This window comes from Dicentrarchus labrax, unplaced genomic scaffold (assembly GCF_905237075.1).
Source record: "Dicentrarchus labrax unplaced genomic scaffold, dlabrax2021, whole genome shotgun sequence".
In the NCBI taxonomy this organism is placed as follows: domain Eukaryota; kingdom Metazoa; phylum Chordata; class Actinopteri; family Moronidae; genus Dicentrarchus; species Dicentrarchus labrax.
Window position 1 is genome coordinate 29,616,183 of NW_026136721.1, and position 17,567 is coordinate 29,633,749.

The 17,567-nt window shown below is 38.6% G+C and overlaps 3 protein-coding genes across 3 annotated transcripts; 2 read left to right on the top strand and 1 right to left on the bottom strand.

Moving 5' to 3' along the window:
* The first annotated feature begins 3,890 nt into the window (after positions 1-3,890).
* Positions 3,891-7,925, top strand: fgg (fibrinogen gamma chain). Its single transcript, XM_051385402.1, has 9 exons — positions 3,891-4,056; positions 4,137-4,184; positions 4,286-4,469; positions 4,688-4,772; positions 5,214-5,344; positions 5,720-5,853; positions 6,232-6,416; positions 6,576-6,853; positions 7,269-7,925. Exons 1-9 carry the CDS (start codon positions 3,994-3,996, stop codon positions 7,451-7,453), a joined length of 1,293 nt encoding a protein of 430 aa, XP_051241362.1. The 5' UTR covers positions 3,891-3,993; the 3' UTR covers positions 7,454-7,925.
* A 1,433-nt stretch (positions 7,926-9,358) lies between these two features.
* Positions 9,359-15,446, top strand: plrg1 (pleiotropic regulator 1). The gene is made up of 15 exons (XM_051385190.1): positions 9,359-9,529; positions 9,764-9,870; positions 10,834-10,964; positions 11,164-11,217; positions 11,335-11,428; positions 11,538-11,628; positions 11,729-11,827; positions 11,969-12,061; positions 12,757-12,906; positions 12,986-13,087; positions 13,590-13,692; positions 13,800-13,908; positions 14,286-14,425; positions 14,575-14,768; positions 14,866-15,446. Exons 1-15 carry the CDS (start codon positions 9,521-9,523, stop codon positions 14,923-14,925), a joined length of 1,536 nt encoding a protein of 511 aa, XP_051241150.1. The 5' UTR covers positions 9,359-9,520; the 3' UTR covers positions 14,926-15,446.
* LOC127354893 (uncharacterized) lies at positions 14,768-17,021 on the bottom strand. The gene is made up of 5 exons (XM_051385191.1): positions 16,727-17,021; positions 16,388-16,588; positions 16,034-16,239; positions 15,492-15,629; positions 14,768-15,293 (listed from the first exon to the last, which is right to left on the bottom strand). Exons 1-5 carry the CDS (start codon positions 16,861-16,863, stop codon positions 15,085-15,087), a joined length of 891 nt encoding a protein of 296 aa, XP_051241151.1. The 5' UTR covers positions 16,864-17,021; the 3' UTR covers positions 14,768-15,084.
* Between the last annotated feature and the right edge of the window lie 546 nt (positions 17,022-17,567).

The window sequence follows — 17,567 nt, forward strand, 5'->3', positions numbered from 1 at the left end:
TGTTTTTCAGCCCTAAAACTTAGGTTAATTACTGCTGACCAGATTTTCTATGTTCAGGAAAAACGATGAATCAGCAAAATAGCATGGCTTGATTTACAGGGTAAACACGTGAGAATTTCAGCTGCCAGCCTTAATACTTAAAGCAAACAAATAACTTTGCATTTCTTTTATATTGCTTCGCATCCTGATATAGTACAGACAATGTAAGAATGTCAGCCTGGCATCAGTGTCTGAATACACCAATAACAACAGCAGCCCAAAACACATCTTAACCCCCTGGACACAATGTTTTCATGTCTTCATGGCACTTAGAGAAAGAAAGAGACACTTTCCATCTGGCATTTCATCACAAAGAGGCCAGTTCAGCAAAAGTTCAGCACTGTTAAGTTTCACGGCCCTGGCAGTTCATTCTCAGGTCAGCAAGGCTTTATATCCCTCCTGGGCCTGTTTTTTCCACGTAATAAAACAAGGTCACACAGAGAGGTAGTTAAGGTAAGATTTATCATCTAATGTCAACATGGTGCGCACATATGAAGCCTTATTCAGCGTTATTTGTCACATGTATCTGCACTTTGTTTGTTTTGATGTAATAAAAAGAGGTGCGTTTGCCTGGAGCACCCTGAAGAACATCCACTGGTTAACCATTATCAGCAACTGTACAGTATACACAATATTTGAGTGATAAGACCAGCGTCAAGTGGCATTGAACAGTATGGAATTGACTGCAAACATTCCTCAGTCAAAAAACAAAATAGTTGCACTTTACTTTTCAGTATCGCCGTAACTCATCTTAACCCAGCAATGCTAGAGAATGTATATAGTTTATGATGTTGAAACAATAGATTTATTAACCCACTCACATTTTAACCTTAAAATCCACAGCAGATAAACATTTCCATTGTGAATGTGGACTTCTTGTTAAAAAGAAAAAGATGCCTCAAACTCATCTGTCACCAGAGAAGTGATGTATTACTATTAACTGTGACTCAAAGAAGCACAGCAGCATGAAATCAGAGCCCTGTAGGAAGCTAAATGTGCCCGATACAAGAGGTTATTGTGCATTTTTACTCTTCTTAGGATGTGCAGTGGGAAATGGAAACGTGATAACAGTATGTGCAATTTATGGTTCTCTGTAAGTAAAACCAACAACAGCACAGTGGTCCCTCAAATAATGCTTAATTGTGACTTAACCTTTTGACTGCCTGACCTTGAATGATCAATTAGCCAGGATTTTAGAGGTAATGAGGGCGAGTATTGGGCAAAGTTTTCACTGACCACTGTTGCTCTATGCATGTAGGATGCAGCTGGTTTTGGGGAGAGTCCAAGTTTAGGGAAGTCCAGTCTATCTGCTATAGTTTTGGACATAAGACACGCAATGGCATCATGAAAGTCTATAAGTATACCTGTTAAACTGTGTTTTATTGGTTTAATTACAAATGCATTGTAGTTTAGCAAGAAAATGAGGATGATGATCATGATGGCGTAGGTGTAGCAGCCTCTCACAGAATTAAAATTCATGTATTCATCTATTTATGCCTGAATTCTGATGAACAATGACACTGAAATGAAATGCAAAATGCTCACAAAAAATGAGATGCCCATCCAAAAGGTTTCCTCTGGCAAAAGGACTGGAGACAGCAAATATTAATTAAATGATTTGGATGTTTTGAATTTTATTTACTCAGTTAGATGTTCAGCTGTATGTCTTTCGTATATTTTATTTCTCAAGATCAAAATTGTGTTTCTCTCCACACTGCTGGAAATAAAATCACGGTGGGAAAATACTGAATCCTGAAAATACAAATACTGTATAATCTTCAAGGACATTTTATTTGAAACTACTCATCCTTCATGCAGATTAGCATAATATTCCTTATGAGATCACTAGAGATGGATTGAGTGGGACTAAATGTTTATCTGCCAAACAGGACGTATTAAAGTATCACTTGAAACATGTACCAACACCAATTACAAGCAGGCCTGCCTATTTGTTGGTAGGATTTTCCTGCAGACTGGAGGAAGCGGTCCAAAAACGTAAACTGTCCATAAAATAACTATTATAATGGTGTGATATTCCTTGTACAAAATCTAGATAATAAGGTAAAAAGATATAAAAAGATAATTCCAAAAGTCACCCATGTGTCCTCCTTATGTGACACAAATAGATTTACACATCTAAACAAAGCTTTTAAGTGGGGTTAAACTCATTTTATCACAGTGTACCAATTATGTTTCAGTGCGCTTGTGAGTCAGATTTAACTTCTATTTGTGCAAATATATCTCAAAACACAGATCTCACAGAACAGTGTAATTGTTTTACTACATAATTGTGCATGCAGTCTTCTTTTAAGCTGAACTACGCTGCTGTGTTCTGAATGCTAATAAAGTCTTCAATTTGAAGGCGTGCTCACTGATTGTAAGGTATGCATGTCTGGTTTATTGTGGTTCCACTCCCACTAGTGGTTTTATCTACCAGTGCAGCCAGGTTTAATTTAAGAGGTCAACCCTATCCACCAAGCTGCAGGATATTAAGTGAAGGAGTAAGAATTCATTTTCCAAAAGTTTTTTGTTTTTCATTCCTTGCTAAACTATCACAAAGTGTCCCTATAAAGCCTCATAATTATTTATCTGAGAATCATTCAAGTTATATTGTGATGTTTACTACTACAACCACTAAATAAATAAATAAATAAATATTTTGGAATGATAGAAAAAAAAATCAGATAATAGGTCAGAATTATAATATAATAAATCTACATTTTTAAATAAAGTTTGTATTTTTAATTTAATATTTAATTATTTGTTTTCCTTTTCTAGGCAGAAATGGGCTTCCGTACAAAATGACAAAATATGTCAATAGACTCTTTCTAAGTTCCTAAGACTTAGGAAGGATCAATTGTAACTGCCATAAAAAATAACAAGTAAGCATTTTCTGTATCTGGTGCCCCAGATAAGCAGGCCAACATCATTTATCAGTGTCTTCCAAAACTGTTACAATAAATATATATATATATATAAAAATAAAACCATTTTCTAATTTTATACCACTTTTGTTTACATGTTGGTACCTTACCAACATGTAAACAAAAGCGAGTTGGTTAACATTAGGGAAACATTGAGGTTTGTCTTACAGAAACTTTCATCATCATGGTTAAAATAATAACTACTTGGTCTCCTGTGACGTCTGACGTTTTTTGTTCTTATAAGGACAGTTTTAAACATGTAGTTATACATTTGTTTCTCAAAATTATGTCAATTTAGAATCTCATCTTCTTGACTTATAATTGTGAAAATGTATTCTAATTAGTTTCTTTTCCTGGCACTAATGGCCTTCCATCTTTTTTAATTTGTCTTATTGAGATGTTTCAACTGACACCTGCGAGCCAACTCAAAATTAGTATTTTTCATGGACATGTTCAAAAAAACAATTTGTTCATCCAGAATTTGTTGGCACGTCTTTAGTGACAACACAGTGATGTTAATGTTTTACAGGGACATGTTAAAATGACATTGTGTCTTTGATGAATGACTCACACTGTCATTTGCCTTTGACTTTATTTTATGATGAATAAGAATGCAAATAAATTGAGTTCTAGTCCCGGTACACAACTGACATGAGTTCAGTTTGACTGTCCAAGTCCAACAGAAAAAAATGTCACAAATAGGGAACGATAGATGAAGCTGAGTCATCATTCTTCTCTGCTTTGTCATAATTACCGACATTGTGTTATAAACAAATATGCAGTTAATGGTTAAGTAACAGAACTCTGTTCTGATAGCTCAACCGTCAATTACAGACCCCGTCAAATATGGGAAATGACCTCCTTTGGACATTTGAGTCACAGCTTTGTCCCAACACAGTGAGTGGGATGTTTGCATATGAACCCCTTATCAAGCACTGAACTGAGGACCTTGTTCAGATAAATATCCCACAGAGTCGAGCAGCTCTTCATTCTCCAAGAAGACAAGACCACAACTGGTGGCCAAAGCAGCATGGCTCCATCACTTCTTGCAGCCGTAGGAGGACTTCTGTTTCTTTTCTCCTTCTCATCAGCAGTAAGTCACTGAACTTTTCACTGATGCAGTTTTCTTGAGCATGAAAATAAAAAAATCTAAAATGTGTCTTTTTTTTGTAGCAAACCAGAGGAGACAGCGTTGCATTATGCAATCCAAATGATGGCTTTGTAAGTACAGCATACAGTTACAAATAATAAGCTTATATATTATTGTGTTGTGGATTGTATATCTATGAACTATGTTTTACAGTTGTCCTATCTGTATTCAGGGAAAGTACTGTCCTACTACATGTGGAGTGGCTGATTACATGCTGAGGTATATGCCAGAGGTGAACAAAGATTTGGATGATTTGCAACGGGATCTTGATTCAATTGCCAATTTGACCCAGGGGGCCGAGGATACAGTTGTCTACATGAAAGATTCTGCTACTTCAGCTCAGAAGAGTTCGCCAGGTAATACGCTCATTTTATTGCCAATAAATATCATCCAAGATCCATCTTCATACAACTGATGCGTTTGAATCCATCGTTTTAATATGACTATTCTATTTTGGTCATTTATATAAATACCTACCTTAAATTCCTCTGTAAAAACATTTGTCAACATTTTTTTTTAAATGTGTTCTTTGATCACTTCTTTGGTCACTACTGACACTAACACTTTATTTCAGATTCATACTTCAAAAAGTCATCAAGCATGCTGGAAGATGTTCTTCGATTTGAAAAGACCATCATCACACAGGAACAGCAAATATTGTAAGTTACCATTAGGGCTGAAATTATACCATTCGATATACCAAGTGGCGTAAAGTAACTAAGCACATTGACTCAAGTACTTAAGTACAATTTTGAGCCACTTAAACACAAAATGCTAAATATATAAGATATGCCCGTGTTGATACTTCTCCTGGCTGCCATCGCCCTTAGGTCAATGCACACCAACCCACCTCACCCACGCAGTTAGGACTGAACACAGGTCAAGGGACGATTTGCCACCCACGCCTCTTTCCCCTAATGTCTGATTCACTTATAATACAAACATTTAACGTCTTCGTCCAAATTTGATCGATCATTTGTTCCTTTTGCTGCTTTTTCATTTTCTTGTATTATAATTCTCGTCTTATTTTGTACATTATCATTTGATCTCCGTTGTTTCATACTGAGACATACAACTCACATTTACTTCCCTCTTTGCAGTGAACTTCAGAATTTAATTTCATCCAACGAGAGGAGAATGGCAGACTTGAAACAACTCTCCATTCAGCTCCAGCAGAAATGCAGTGAGACCTGCAAAGAATCAGTTGAAATCCAGCCCACCACAGGAACAGGTAAAACAAAAAATCTATTTGTTCACCCTCAGGTCATTCCTATTTCACAAGAAGTTTCTCAATCATGCCTCATCTGAACAACAGTTGTCCTTGTTCTGTGTTTGGTTACAGACTAAAATCAATATGGTTTATCAATGCAAAGTAAACAGATTTGTTCTAGATGTAATTTGTTGTGACCTCATTCCAAATAAGTTATTTATACTTTTTTTAATGCATAGAATTGTAGACATAATTCTGTAAAAACAAATTAAACCAACATCAGGAAGAAATATGATTTCTGTCTTGTTTTATAATAAACAACATCTTTTGTGTTTTGTTGTAACATATTTAATATATTTGTAACTGTCTTTCTTTTTCTTCCCTTTTGCCAATCAGACTGCCAGGATGTTGCAAACAAAGGTGCCACCACCAGTGGACTTTATTATGTGAAACCAGCCAAAGCCACTGAGCAGTTCCTGGTCTATTGTGAGATTGACAGCTTTGGACGTGGCTTCACAGTAATACAGAGGGTATGCGTCACTTTTATTGCCTCACGATCAAGGATGGCTCTTCACTGTCTTCATCTTGTACTGCCTGGTTTTGTCAAAGAAGTAGACCTTACGCTCAGAAAAACAGCTTAACTGATAATAATGATAAGGGACTGTGGGACTAGGGACATATGACCAATTACTACAACTGATAAGGGAAGGGTTACGGTTAATATAGTGAGTGTCGCCTGCCCTATTTTTCAAGCTCCCTCCTTCCACTAATAGTTTTCATCCCCTAGTGAACTACTTTTGTAAGAGTGGACTTTAGAATTTGAAGAATGTTTTGTTGACAAACTGCAGAATCATGAGTCAAAATCGTGAAGTTTCGTAATAAATCTTGACACTTTCTTATGTCCACAGAGACGTGACGGCAGCGTGGACTTCCACAAGGACTGGGTCCAGTACAAGCAGGGCTTTGGTTATCTCTCACCAGATGACACCACAGAGTTCTGGCTCGGCAATGAGAAGATGCATCTGCTGACTGCCAGTACCACCATCCCAACTGTGCTGAGGATAGAGCTGGTTGACTGGGAGGGCACCAAAAAGTATGTACACACTCACCCACTCGCACGATAACATATTATGTAAGAGGAGAGCAAAGGGACTCACAGACAAAGCAAACATGACCCCAATGATGAGATTTAATACTCAGCAGAGGTTACCAATAGCTAACATTGATCCTCTGTGTGGCCTCTTTTCTCCAGGTATGCTGACTACACCATGTTCAGAGTTGGCTCAGAGGCAGACATGTACCGTCTGACATACGGCTATTACTTTGGTGGCGATGCTGGAGATGCTTTTGATGGCTTTGACTTCGGTGATGATCCCAGTGACAAGTTCTACACGCTTCACAATGGCATGCAGTTCAGCACCTTCGACAAGGACAATGACAAGTATGATGGCAACTGTGCTCTGCAGGACGGCTCTGGCTGGTGGATGAACAGATGTCATGCTGCACATTTGAATGGCAAATACTACCAGGGTAAGACCACGTGACTAAAACCAGTGCAAACCATTTCATTTTGTTCACTTTGAGGCCCAATAATTCTGTTTTTATTAAAAGTACATGTATGTTTTTATTTGTGTATAATCATCTGAAAATAAGAAATGTGTCTTCGTTACCTTATCTACAAAAGAAGCAGGTCTTCTTCTACAGAGTCCACCACATTGAACCACTATGTTTTCCATAGTAACCTCTCTAACACTCTCGGAACCAAGCTGTATTTAGTTGGTTGCAATCTGCGACTTCACTGCTAGATGCCACTAAATCCTACACACTGGTCCTTTAATAAATATGCAACCAGCACCCACATGCGCAGAGACAAACTGTTATCCAAGCACATACATTAGTAAGAATCATTTGAGATCTAATCTAAACTGTGTTCTCTTTCATCTAGGTGGCAGGTACACAGAAAAGGATGCAGGTGAATTTGGCTACGACAACGGCATTATTTGGGTCACATGGCACAACCGCTGGTACTCCCTGAAAGAGACCACCATGAAGCTCATTCCCCTAAGCCGCATCACAGCTGGTGGACAGCAGGCTGGTGTGAAGCAGTTTGGCGGACTTGGAGATTCTTAAAAAGTACACTAATATGCTTGTGGTCTGTTTAGGCTGCAGTAATTATGTGTTCAATGCAACGCCTTAAATTAACAGGTCTCCATGGAAAATTCTTGACTTTTTGATCCTTCCAAGTTTTGCTGAGCTGACCTAGCAGGACACTTTCCTTTTCTTTTTCTGTGTTATTTTGAGTACTAACTAGATGTATTTTCTTTACCAAATGGTTTTGTCATACTTCATTGGACAGTTTTAGTTGGACTGAATGGTCAGCCTGCAGACACAACAGAGTAAAGTCCATGTGGCCAGCAGCTGTTTTGTAAAACAATGTGGAGATGAGACAAAAGCGCCTTGTCAAAAACATTATCAAGAATGGTGAAATACGATAAATGTCTGAACTGACTGCAAACAATTGTACTATTTTGTCATAGTGACCAAAAATATACACAATATGTAATGTGCAGAGCCTTGAAATAAATACCATCTTAAACATAAATGTTTTGTCTGCTTGTCTAGTAAAATTAACATGACTGTAGCACAGTATCAGTAACCATTAAGATGATTAAAAATCACCCGAAGACATGTATCAAGACATATACAAATAGTCTGTTTGGAACAATCACGTGTGTCTGCAAACAAAAGTACAGTTTCTACACTGCTCCTTCTACCAAAAAATTCCAGAAACTATGAATATGCAAATTGTGTTCATTTCTAAAGTTTTCATGCTGGACAAAAGATGTCTCCTACTTTGCTGTAAAGTTGCATATGTGCACTGGTGGCTTCAAGTTTCTACATCACCTGGTCAGTGATACCAGGTACTTTAAAAACATGAAAAAAAACATGTGAATTAAAAAAGTTATTTAAAATAAATTGCTGTTTATGTCTTGTAATGGGTCTTTTTTACCTCTACTTGCTGTGCAAAAGTTTTCAACTTAGTTTCAACTTAATATGCTCTAGTGGATGCCTTCATTTTAAAGCACTGACTCATGCTTATTTGTGCTACAAATTACCGATGCAATGAGCCAATAAGAAGTGTTTTTATTTTATTTTCCTCACTAAAAACTCAACGTTACACATTACAGTTCAGCCTAGGCAGGTTATTTTCATTAAATAAACTGCTTATTTTTCAGGGGCTGACCCCAGAATTAATTTGGGATAATATCTTCCAAGACTAACAGCAGGAATTATATAATTAAATACATTTTCAGTATCACAGGACAATAAAACCACTTTGTGACCGAGTTATTATGGCCAAGTTCTTATCAGAACATCACATTGGCCTTGTTTATTTAGATCCGCATTTGGACAGTTTGCAGTGTGTACTATTAGTACTTGTCCTCGTGCATCATCAATTTGACAACCAGTCCAAATTCCATCTGACTCATTGTAGATTTGGTTGTGCCAAATGACAAATGCCTTTGTATCGCCTATTATATTATTAGCAATAATAGTGCAAAAGGATGATATTCGATCCCCCTAAAGTCAATAGGCGTTTCTCACAATAATTCCATTAAACTTAAAAGGAAAAATTTGGTCCTAAACATGATTGTTTGGTTATAGTGCTGTTACCACAACATAGCAATAGATAAACTTTTCACCAACAAGGTGCTTTTTTTTTTTTTTGGTTGGATAACCATTAATTAGTGGGTAAACAGCAGGAAAACCAAACTTTGGCCTGTGCTCACTGCAAGTTACACCTGCAGACATTGCATTCATTGAATCAATATATTGACAACAATTCTCTAAAATTACCAAAATGTTGATATTTAGGGAATATTTTATCCTGTGGAAAAGTAGAAAAGAACATGTAGGAGCGGTGGTGGTTTGTTTGTTTTTTTGTCGTGTTCATTTTGTGTTTGCAGAATTTGTGTTGTCTTCCTTACCGGTAGGTGGCGCTGTTACGAATACTAGCTGCTTATTGGTGTTGTTTACGTCCGGGTCGTTCGGTCGTCGGCTTGTGGTGGTGGTGGTGATGGTCATGGTGATGTTTTTGGGGATTGTGATATATTTTTGAGTGCGACCAAAGCTATACACATTGGGAAAAGTATTTTTCTTCAACTGTGGTGTTTGACCCGTGTTTATACCGCCACGATGACTGAGGTAAGCCGAGGTTTGAAGTCTTTTCGGGGCTTTTTGTTCGCTCCCGCTCCGGCGCTACTAAAACGTTGGGCCCGGCTAATTCCTGAACCGCGTTACCATAATGACACGATTTCTCCTCTTCGTACCTTTTTTTTTTTTTTTAAATATATATATGTAGAATAGAGTCGTGTATGCATGTTGCAGTCTGTGTAATTTTGATTTAATATATTTTAAGACAACTGTTCTCTTCTACAGGACGTCCAGAAGCACTCAGTCCACACTCTGGTCTTCAGGTCTCTCAAAAGGACGCACGATATGTTTGTGTCCGATCATGCGAAATCCGTCGCCATGGATGATGAAAGGTAATTATGGTTATTTAGATTAAAACCTGTTGATGAAGTTTTTAAACTTCATTTTCTTTTTGTTTTTACAAGGATTCACAACTATTAAAACTGGTGTAAACCTTATATATACTGTGAAAACCTGTTCTTTGTCTCAAACGTTAGACTGGTCCATTTTTGACTAGTTCAAGTGCAGCAGTTTTTGCTGTAGATTAGACAACTGTGATTACTAGAGAGAATAAAACTGTTAAAAATTGCACGTTTCTATTGTTTTGATTATGATAAACATAAAAAAAAGTATGTTTAGTACCTGTTATGTTATAATATAATATTATATTGTATAATATGTGAGAATGTGTGTAACATTTAGGAGAATCTGTTGGGTATATTTATTAAAATGTAGATATAGAAACTGAATATAATATTCATAGGTATGTTTTAGTATATAATCACCTGAAAATAAGGACAGTTGCACTTTTTGTTATATTAGAATGAGTTTTTTCTACAGTAGCCCAGAAGAGACAAAACAAATACTGGCTCTACATTGGGTCTTTCGCATTTTTCACAAGTTTTGCCGCCGCCGTAGTTTCTCCTGCAGTCTTGGAAGGCTGAGCTGTATTCAGATGGTCACAGACTGCAACTAGATGGAGCTGAATCCTGCTCCGTTAAAGGGTGTATTCCCAATATTAAAACATCTATCGGAATATGTCGGACGTAGGGGCGGATATAATGAAATAACTGTGGATGGTTTTTTCATCAGTGTAATGGAGTGTATTGATTTGTCAGGGTCAGGTATTTCATTCACTGGATTGACCCAGCACTTGATTTTTAATGTATATCCGTGTTGTGAGATAAAGCGACAAAGATAGAATCTCGTATCCATTATTGCCCACAAAATAACCATGTCATTGCTGTATGAGCAGAGCGACTGGATAAGTGATTTTGAAAGAGAAAATGATGCATCGGTGTCTCCTGTATTTCCAGCTTCAAGATAAAGATGGATGTGAAACTGAAAGCGGACTATGGTGCGGTTTTACACATGCCTGTCCTGAAGGAAGGAAAAGACAGAGTCTCACAGCTTCCTGGCAGTTTGCACCAGATCTACACACAACCAGGTGAGGAGGGAACAAACACTGCATTTTACACTCAGTATGATAACAGTCGATTGTTGCAGACATTTTATTTTCAGGCCTCCAGAAAGCCCAGTATTTACTTTTATAATTTTAAGATCATGTCCTTGTTGTTTTCCTGAACTCTGAAGCTGTGAAACTCATTTGTGGTGTGTGTGGTTTCCCCCCCCCCAATGTGTTCCAGGTGATGACCCAGAATACCTGATCACCGGGACACATGCTTATCCCTCTGGACCTGGTAACCACTATGCTATTATTTTAACCAAGCTGCAGGCTTGTAGTTGTTCTGCTGCCATTTGAAGAACGGTGTGGGCTTTATTCTATTTATATCTATTTATTCTGTTCTGTTCAACAGGAGTAGCTCTGACTGCCGACACAAAGATGCACAGGAACCCAAGTGAGGGAGGAATCCACTCTATGGCGCTGGCTTTGCCACCCTCACAAGCCAGGTAAACCTTTTTTTTCCCCCTCCACAATGTGTAAGTCGAGTCGGTTGTTGGCAGTAATTCGGCATAAACACTTATATACAACAATAGTCACGTTGCTGTCGAATTTTAGGCAGGACGCAAGCCGCACTGCATCCAGCATCAGTGACATCCATCGACACGCAGGAGGAGCAGAGAGATCTCACCCTCCGTCAACGGCTATGGTAGGTCGCAGTGTATTTCCACATTGACTTGTCTTGTTTACCCCTTGCTGTAAAATCCCTAAGAGAATTACAGAGCTGATAACAAATCTGTTTATGTTAGTCGCTCATGGAGGGAGGCGGCACCAGAAATTCTTCGCTCATGAGGAAAGCACCAACCATGCCCAAACCCCAGTGGCATCCACCATGGAAACTGTTTCGGGTAACTACAAATTGTCATTACTTTTTAAATTATTGCTGTATTTTTCTTTTATTTGTAGTTACACTTAAGGCATCTGTGCCAAAGTGCCATCTGGGATGCGTCCGGTTATTTTTTATAAAAGTTGTACATTTTGTCTCACAGGTCATAAGTGGTCACCTTGGCTGGGTGAGGTCCATCGCTGTGGAGCCTGGGAATCAGTGGTTTGTCACAGGGTCTGCTGATAGAACCATAAAGGTGAGTAAAGCTGAAAATAACAATCATTTCCTCTGTCAGTTTTTTTATTTTTATTCATTATTTTACTTAGATTGTCTCGATGTATAAGATCAACACAATAAAGTACGAGCATGAAAGCTCCTGTTTGACCTCCGGAGCAGCATTTTGACAAAATAATTTTAATTCAAGGTTTGAATTTACTTTCTATCCCCAGAACTTTAAACCACATCTAATGGTCTTCATCGGTAAATTGAAGTTGGTTTAGGTTTGTCATGTAGTTTTATTAGATTGGTCACATGATGACAACTGAGATGACTTTAACTTACTGATTCAGACTCAGATGTGGTTGAAAAAGAAAACGACGTATGATGTTGGAGCACCTATTTACAATTAAGTGATTTAATTATTTCTAATTTCTATAAACCTGTTGTATTGATAACTTGCTGCTTTTTATTTAATCCATTCAGTCCATTATATTTTAAGTATGTTTTTGCGAGCCTTAATGGTTGATTGCAGCATTATTACACTCTACTGTTAACGGCCATATATTATATATTTTCCTTTGGACCAACACAATCAAAAGCCCTTTTTTCAGTATCTGCAGCTTTTATGATAAAGTCCCTCCAGCTACCTCAAGGTGGCACTCAGGAGACACTATTGCTGTAAATCTTCTAAAATGCTCCTGATATGACGTGATGGTTATGTGCTTTGAACAGATCTGGGACCTGGCCAGTGGGAAACTGAAACTCTCCCTGACTGGACACATCAGTACGGTGCGCGGTGTGGCTGTCAGCAGTCGCAGCCCCTACCTGTTCTCCTGTGGAGAAGACAAGCAAGTCAAGTGTTGGGATCTGGAGTACAACAAGGTATGACATTGTAGTAATGAGAGAGAGCTTAATGTGATTGTTAATGTGTGCATTCTAACAATGACAATCTCTGTATTAGGTTATCAGGCACTACCACGGACACCTTAGTGCTGTGTATGATTTAGACCTACATCCAACTATTGACGTGCTGGTGACGTGCAGCAGAGATGCCACAGCGAGGGTAAGCTCATACTTTGCATATTTGCCCTTGAATGTATGAATGATAACTTGAATAATGAGAGATTCGGGCAACAGGGATCCAGTTTCTTCATCATCTGGTCTGGTCCTGGCCACGCTTTGCCGTCTGTGGTTTGAGTTCAGTTCTTTATCGCGTGTTATGATTTCAAGCATGAGTAACTTCTGGCTATCAGATGTCTGTGCCTGTCACTGTATACCTATACAGCTATTGTTGAACAATGGAGTGGTAAATAATTAAGAACATACACGAATTAAAGAGAACTCTTCGCTTTCACTTGGTCTTGGTGTAGATTTCTGATGTGTGTGTCCAAGTTCAAATAGCATTCATCTCTCCTCAACTGAAAGAGCAAAAGTGTCAGAATGGGCTGTTGTTTGGAGAAGCCATTCTTCCATCAGAGGACTGTAGTTGAATAGGATGTGTACGTAATCAGGCCTCTGCATGGTTCATCAATGAAACTATATGGATTTCCTCTCTGTCTATGCAGGTGTGGGACATCAGGACAAAAGCTAACGTGCACACACTAACCGGCCACACCAACACTGTGGCCACAGTGAGATGTCAGGCTGCAGAACCACAAATTATCACTGGTAAACTTAAATCTAGTAATACCAAACAAATGGCTCTGTATCATTATTAAGTGTTTTAGTTCAGCTGGCTTTTAAATATTAATCAGAGCTGATTTAACCTCTCGCAGGCAGCCACGATTCAACCATCAGGCTGTGGGATTTGATTGCTGGAAAAACCAGAGCAACTCTGACAAACCACAAGAAATCTGTCCGAACTATTGTGCAGCATCCCAGACAGTAAGTTCCCTCAGTCGCCCAAACCCAACATGTAGTGTTTCATTAGCTAATGTTAAGTATATTGCTGAAACAATTAAGTAAGTATGCTAAATGTTAGCTGGCTTCTGCTTTTTAAGATTTGTTGTTTTCCAGTTGTGTATCATATTAAATTAAATTAAATTAAATTAATTTGGGGTTTTGTTTTTTGAAATTGTATAGACCTAAAGCTTAAATTAACAATTAATCAACAAATGAATTATAAAGAATAAGCCCTTCTTGAGGTATTAGTAACAGTAGGACATTTGGGATTATATAACACCTATTATACCATTATGAAAACAGATAAAGAGCTTGTAATGTGCTTAATGTTGTCCTTTTATTTCCTGTGTTTTTTATAGATACACTTTTGCCTCCGGTTCTGCTGATAACATCAAACAGTGGATGTTCCCAGATGGCAACTTCATCCAGAACCTGTCGGGCCACAACGCCATCATCAACACTCTGGCTGTTAACTCTGACGGCGTGTTGGTGTCTGGAGGTATTCACCGCTCTCACTTATTTCCTTAACTGCCTCTTTTTTCTACAGAAAATGTCAAACTTTTAATTCTTAATATTACATTTATTTGGGTGAAGGCTGAAGGTGTTGGATTAAAAACGCATTAAGTGTTTTTTTTGTTCCCTTTGTAGCCGACAATGGAACCATCCACATGTGGGATTGGAGGACGGGCTACAACTTCCAGAGGATTCATGCAGCCGTGCAGCCTGGATCTCTGGACAGCGAGTCGGGCATCTTTGCCTGCATGTTCGACCACTCAGAGAGCAGACTGATCACCGCCGAGGCCGACAAGACCATTAAAGTATACAAAGAGGACGACATGGCTGTAAGTTGTACTGTTTTATTTAAAGTCTCTTTGGATTTTAGTGTTAGTTTCCAATAAGCAGATAGATAATTTGACAACTGTGTTTTCTTTTTTGCAGACGGAAGAAAGCCATCCAATCAACTGGAAACCGGAAATCCTGAAGAGGAAAAGATTCTAATGATTTTTTTATTTGTTCATTTTGTCACAGTAACAGTTTTATTTCTACCCATCAAGTTTTGCTTCCTACGGCCTTTTCATCAGGCAAACTTCTTCGTAACTAATGTGTCTTTTGTCAGAGGCGACTACACGCTGAAGTTAAAAGTTCAACGGTCCCATTTTATTCCAAAAACCATTTGCAGTCTTCATTGTATGACATTAATCCAATAAGGTGGCCATCTTGGACTGCCAGGAAGCACCCTGAGTGTTTGTTCTTGATGATGACGGCTCTCTGATGGCTCTGGTCCGTCTGATCCACCAACAGCAGCCACTCTTCAGACACCGACGGACTGGCCTCGGAGTGGACCTTGTCACTGCTGGGGTCAAACCCTGTATTGTTTGAGGAAAAAAATAAAAGTTTTTGTATTGACTCAACAGAATTGCAGGTTGTACAGATATGGAAACAAACATTGCCCCTGTTTTTCTGGCTTGCAATTTGAAGTTTATTTTGCTCCATTTAATAAAGACCACATTTTTCACATACGTGCTGTTTCTTTTCTTCAGTAAAGATTAGTTTCCTGCACTTACCGAGATATCTGTTGGTGACAACGTTCCTGTAGTATTTACAGCCGCTACCCTTAATCTCCTCCCAGTAACTGTGATCTCCAGGTGACTCATTGAGCTCCACTGTGTTTCTGTCATCAGTCGGGTGGGTTAGCTGCTCACCTGTCAAATGTCATGGCACAAGAGGATGCTCATAGGTTGTGCTCGGATGTTTTCAGGATACCTTTATTCGTGCATGTGAAATAGAATCTGGTCACGTAAGTCTACATTGTTAATCACACAGTTCAATGTGCAAGTCTCAGATCACTAAAGATTAAAAAATAAATACATTTTGTGATCTCCCTCAAGTAATGTATAGCCATGCAGTTAGAGAACTATAGCTTGGATAAACAACAGACTTCACTGCCATTGAAACTACCTTCTACAAGGAGTCCATATGAAACACCCATAAGATGGTGGTGTTGGTCAGTTGGTCCACCACTTTGGTCTAGACTGAAATATCTCTAACTAATTATTGGATAGATTTTCACAAAATATTGGATTAATTGTTTAATATCCATATCTACCTGAATCATGAAGGTAGAGCTTTGAGAGAGCATGGCGAAACCCTCTGCCCGGTTTTCTCTTCAGGCAAGGTTTTGATGGTTCTGGATGATCAACCTCCTCACCCTGAGGTTCTTCAACTACCAGGAGGTTACCGGCGTTAAACATGATCTCCTCCTCCAGTGACCTGACACACATCTCAAATTCCTCCTCATCTTTTTCTGCATTTCTAAAAAAGAACATTGACAGCAGATGTAAAAATGTTCCAATGTCTAAAAATCACTTGATTTAGCCAAGAAATACTGAGTTTACATCCTTTGCACCTTTGGATAGAGTTTAGAAATACGTCACCCCTGCTCCTCTAAAGGCCTCCTCACCTGAAGTCCACCCACAGCAGGCCTGCAGTGATCAGTCCGAGCCACTCACTGGCCTCCCAGTTCTTGGTCAGCATGACCGGCACCATGATGACCTCCCTGGAGTCTGCGTAGTTCAGCTCTTTCTTACAGCTGCGGGACGCCTGGTAAGCTGGTGTCATGAAGGGACAAATCACCACGGCCTCCTCCACACCTGCAGCCATCCTGAGAACACACACAGCTTTTGCTCAAAGAGACTGTATATTAATTGATCTAACTCCCAACATGTGAAAACATATGCATACATGAATTAATCCCATCAATGATCCTGATAGAGGTTTAAACACACTGCTCTCTACTCACGAGTCGTTTATGTTCCCTGTCACCCCTCCTTCGATATCCATCCACACTGGCAGGCCATCATCTTTGAGGCGGTCGTGTATCTTTTTCACAAGAGCCTGATCATCCCACTGGTAGGAGAGCATAATATGAGATGGCATCTTCCCTCCTTTTCACTAAAACTGAGTGAGAAAACAATCCTGTGTAAAGCGTCTATGGAGGAGTTTTCACAGTTTGTGGACGTTTCGGAATAAAGTGACCCAGACAAAGGGAGACTCAGTATCTATGCTGCTTGTTTACTCAGGTATACAGCTCAGGTGACATCCGTTGCTTGGTTACAGTGCTTGCAAGCACCGATGGGAGAATGCATGATGGGTACTAAATCCTGCTGGACCAATGGGATCACAAAAATAAAGGTGCTACATGACCAAAGAAGGAATATAAAATGAAATGCCTCATGTAATCTGAGGTGTGAAAATGTACCAGAAAGGTTTTTAAAAGCTATTTGACTTTTGTGGCCTGGTGAAGGAAAGTGTGTCCCAGTTATTTTTTCAGTTCTCCAGGATATTTTTGGATTGATTTAGAAAATGTTTTGACACAAACACTTCTATAACACTGTTATAAAACTGAACCAACTCCATGTTTGGTGTTATGTTGAGCTTAATATAATAGATAAAATAATTGTTATTTGTGATTCATCAAAATGGTAACATTCATCAATCACAATTTCTTTCATTTATAATTATAATATAATGGTTTTAAATGAGTTGTAATAAGAGCATACTGTACATTTCTGTATTAAATTGTGAAATAGGTGTTTGTGATACTATTGTATGTACACAGTACTTTTTTTATTGCACTATAT

What these genes read in the sequence shown, in the direction of transcription:
- fgg (XM_051385402.1), top strand. Translation starts at nt 3,994, where the DNA reads ATGGCTCCATCACTTCTTGCAGCCGTAGGAGGACTTCTGTTTCTTTTC. An exon ending in CCAGCCCACCACAGGAACAG is followed by an intron (nt 5,345 to 5,719) that starts GTAAAACAAAAA and finishes TTTGCCAATCAG; the next exon opens with ACTGCCAGGATGTTGCAAAC. An exon ending in GAATGGCAAATACTACCAGG is followed by an intron (nt 6,854 to 7,268) that starts GTAAGACCACGT and finishes TCTTTCATCTAG; the next exon opens with GTGGCAGGTACACAGAAAAG.
- plrg1 (XM_051385190.1), top strand. An exon ending in CTGCTGATAGAACCATAAAG is followed by an intron (nt 12,062 to 12,756) that starts GTGAGTAAAGCT and finishes TGCTTTGAACAG; the next exon opens with ATCTGGGACCTGGCCAGTGG. An exon ending in GGGATCTGGAGTACAACAAG is followed by an intron (nt 12,907 to 12,985) that starts GTATGACATTGT and finishes TCTCTGTATTAG; the next exon opens with GTTATCAGGCACTACCACGG.
- LOC127354893 (XM_051385191.1), bottom strand. Translation starts at nt 16,863, where the DNA reads ATGCCATCTCATATTATGCTCTCCTACCAGTGGGATGATCAGGCTCTT. An exon ending in ACAGGGAACATAAACGACTC is followed by an intron (nt 16,589 to 16,726) that starts GTGAGTAGAGAG and finishes GTGTGTTCTCAG; the next exon opens with GATGGCTGCAGGTGTGGAGG. An exon ending in GCTCTACCTTCATGATTCAG is followed by an intron (nt 15,630 to 16,033) that starts GTAGATATGGAT and finishes GACATTTGACAG; the next exon opens with GTGAGCAGCTAACCCACCCG.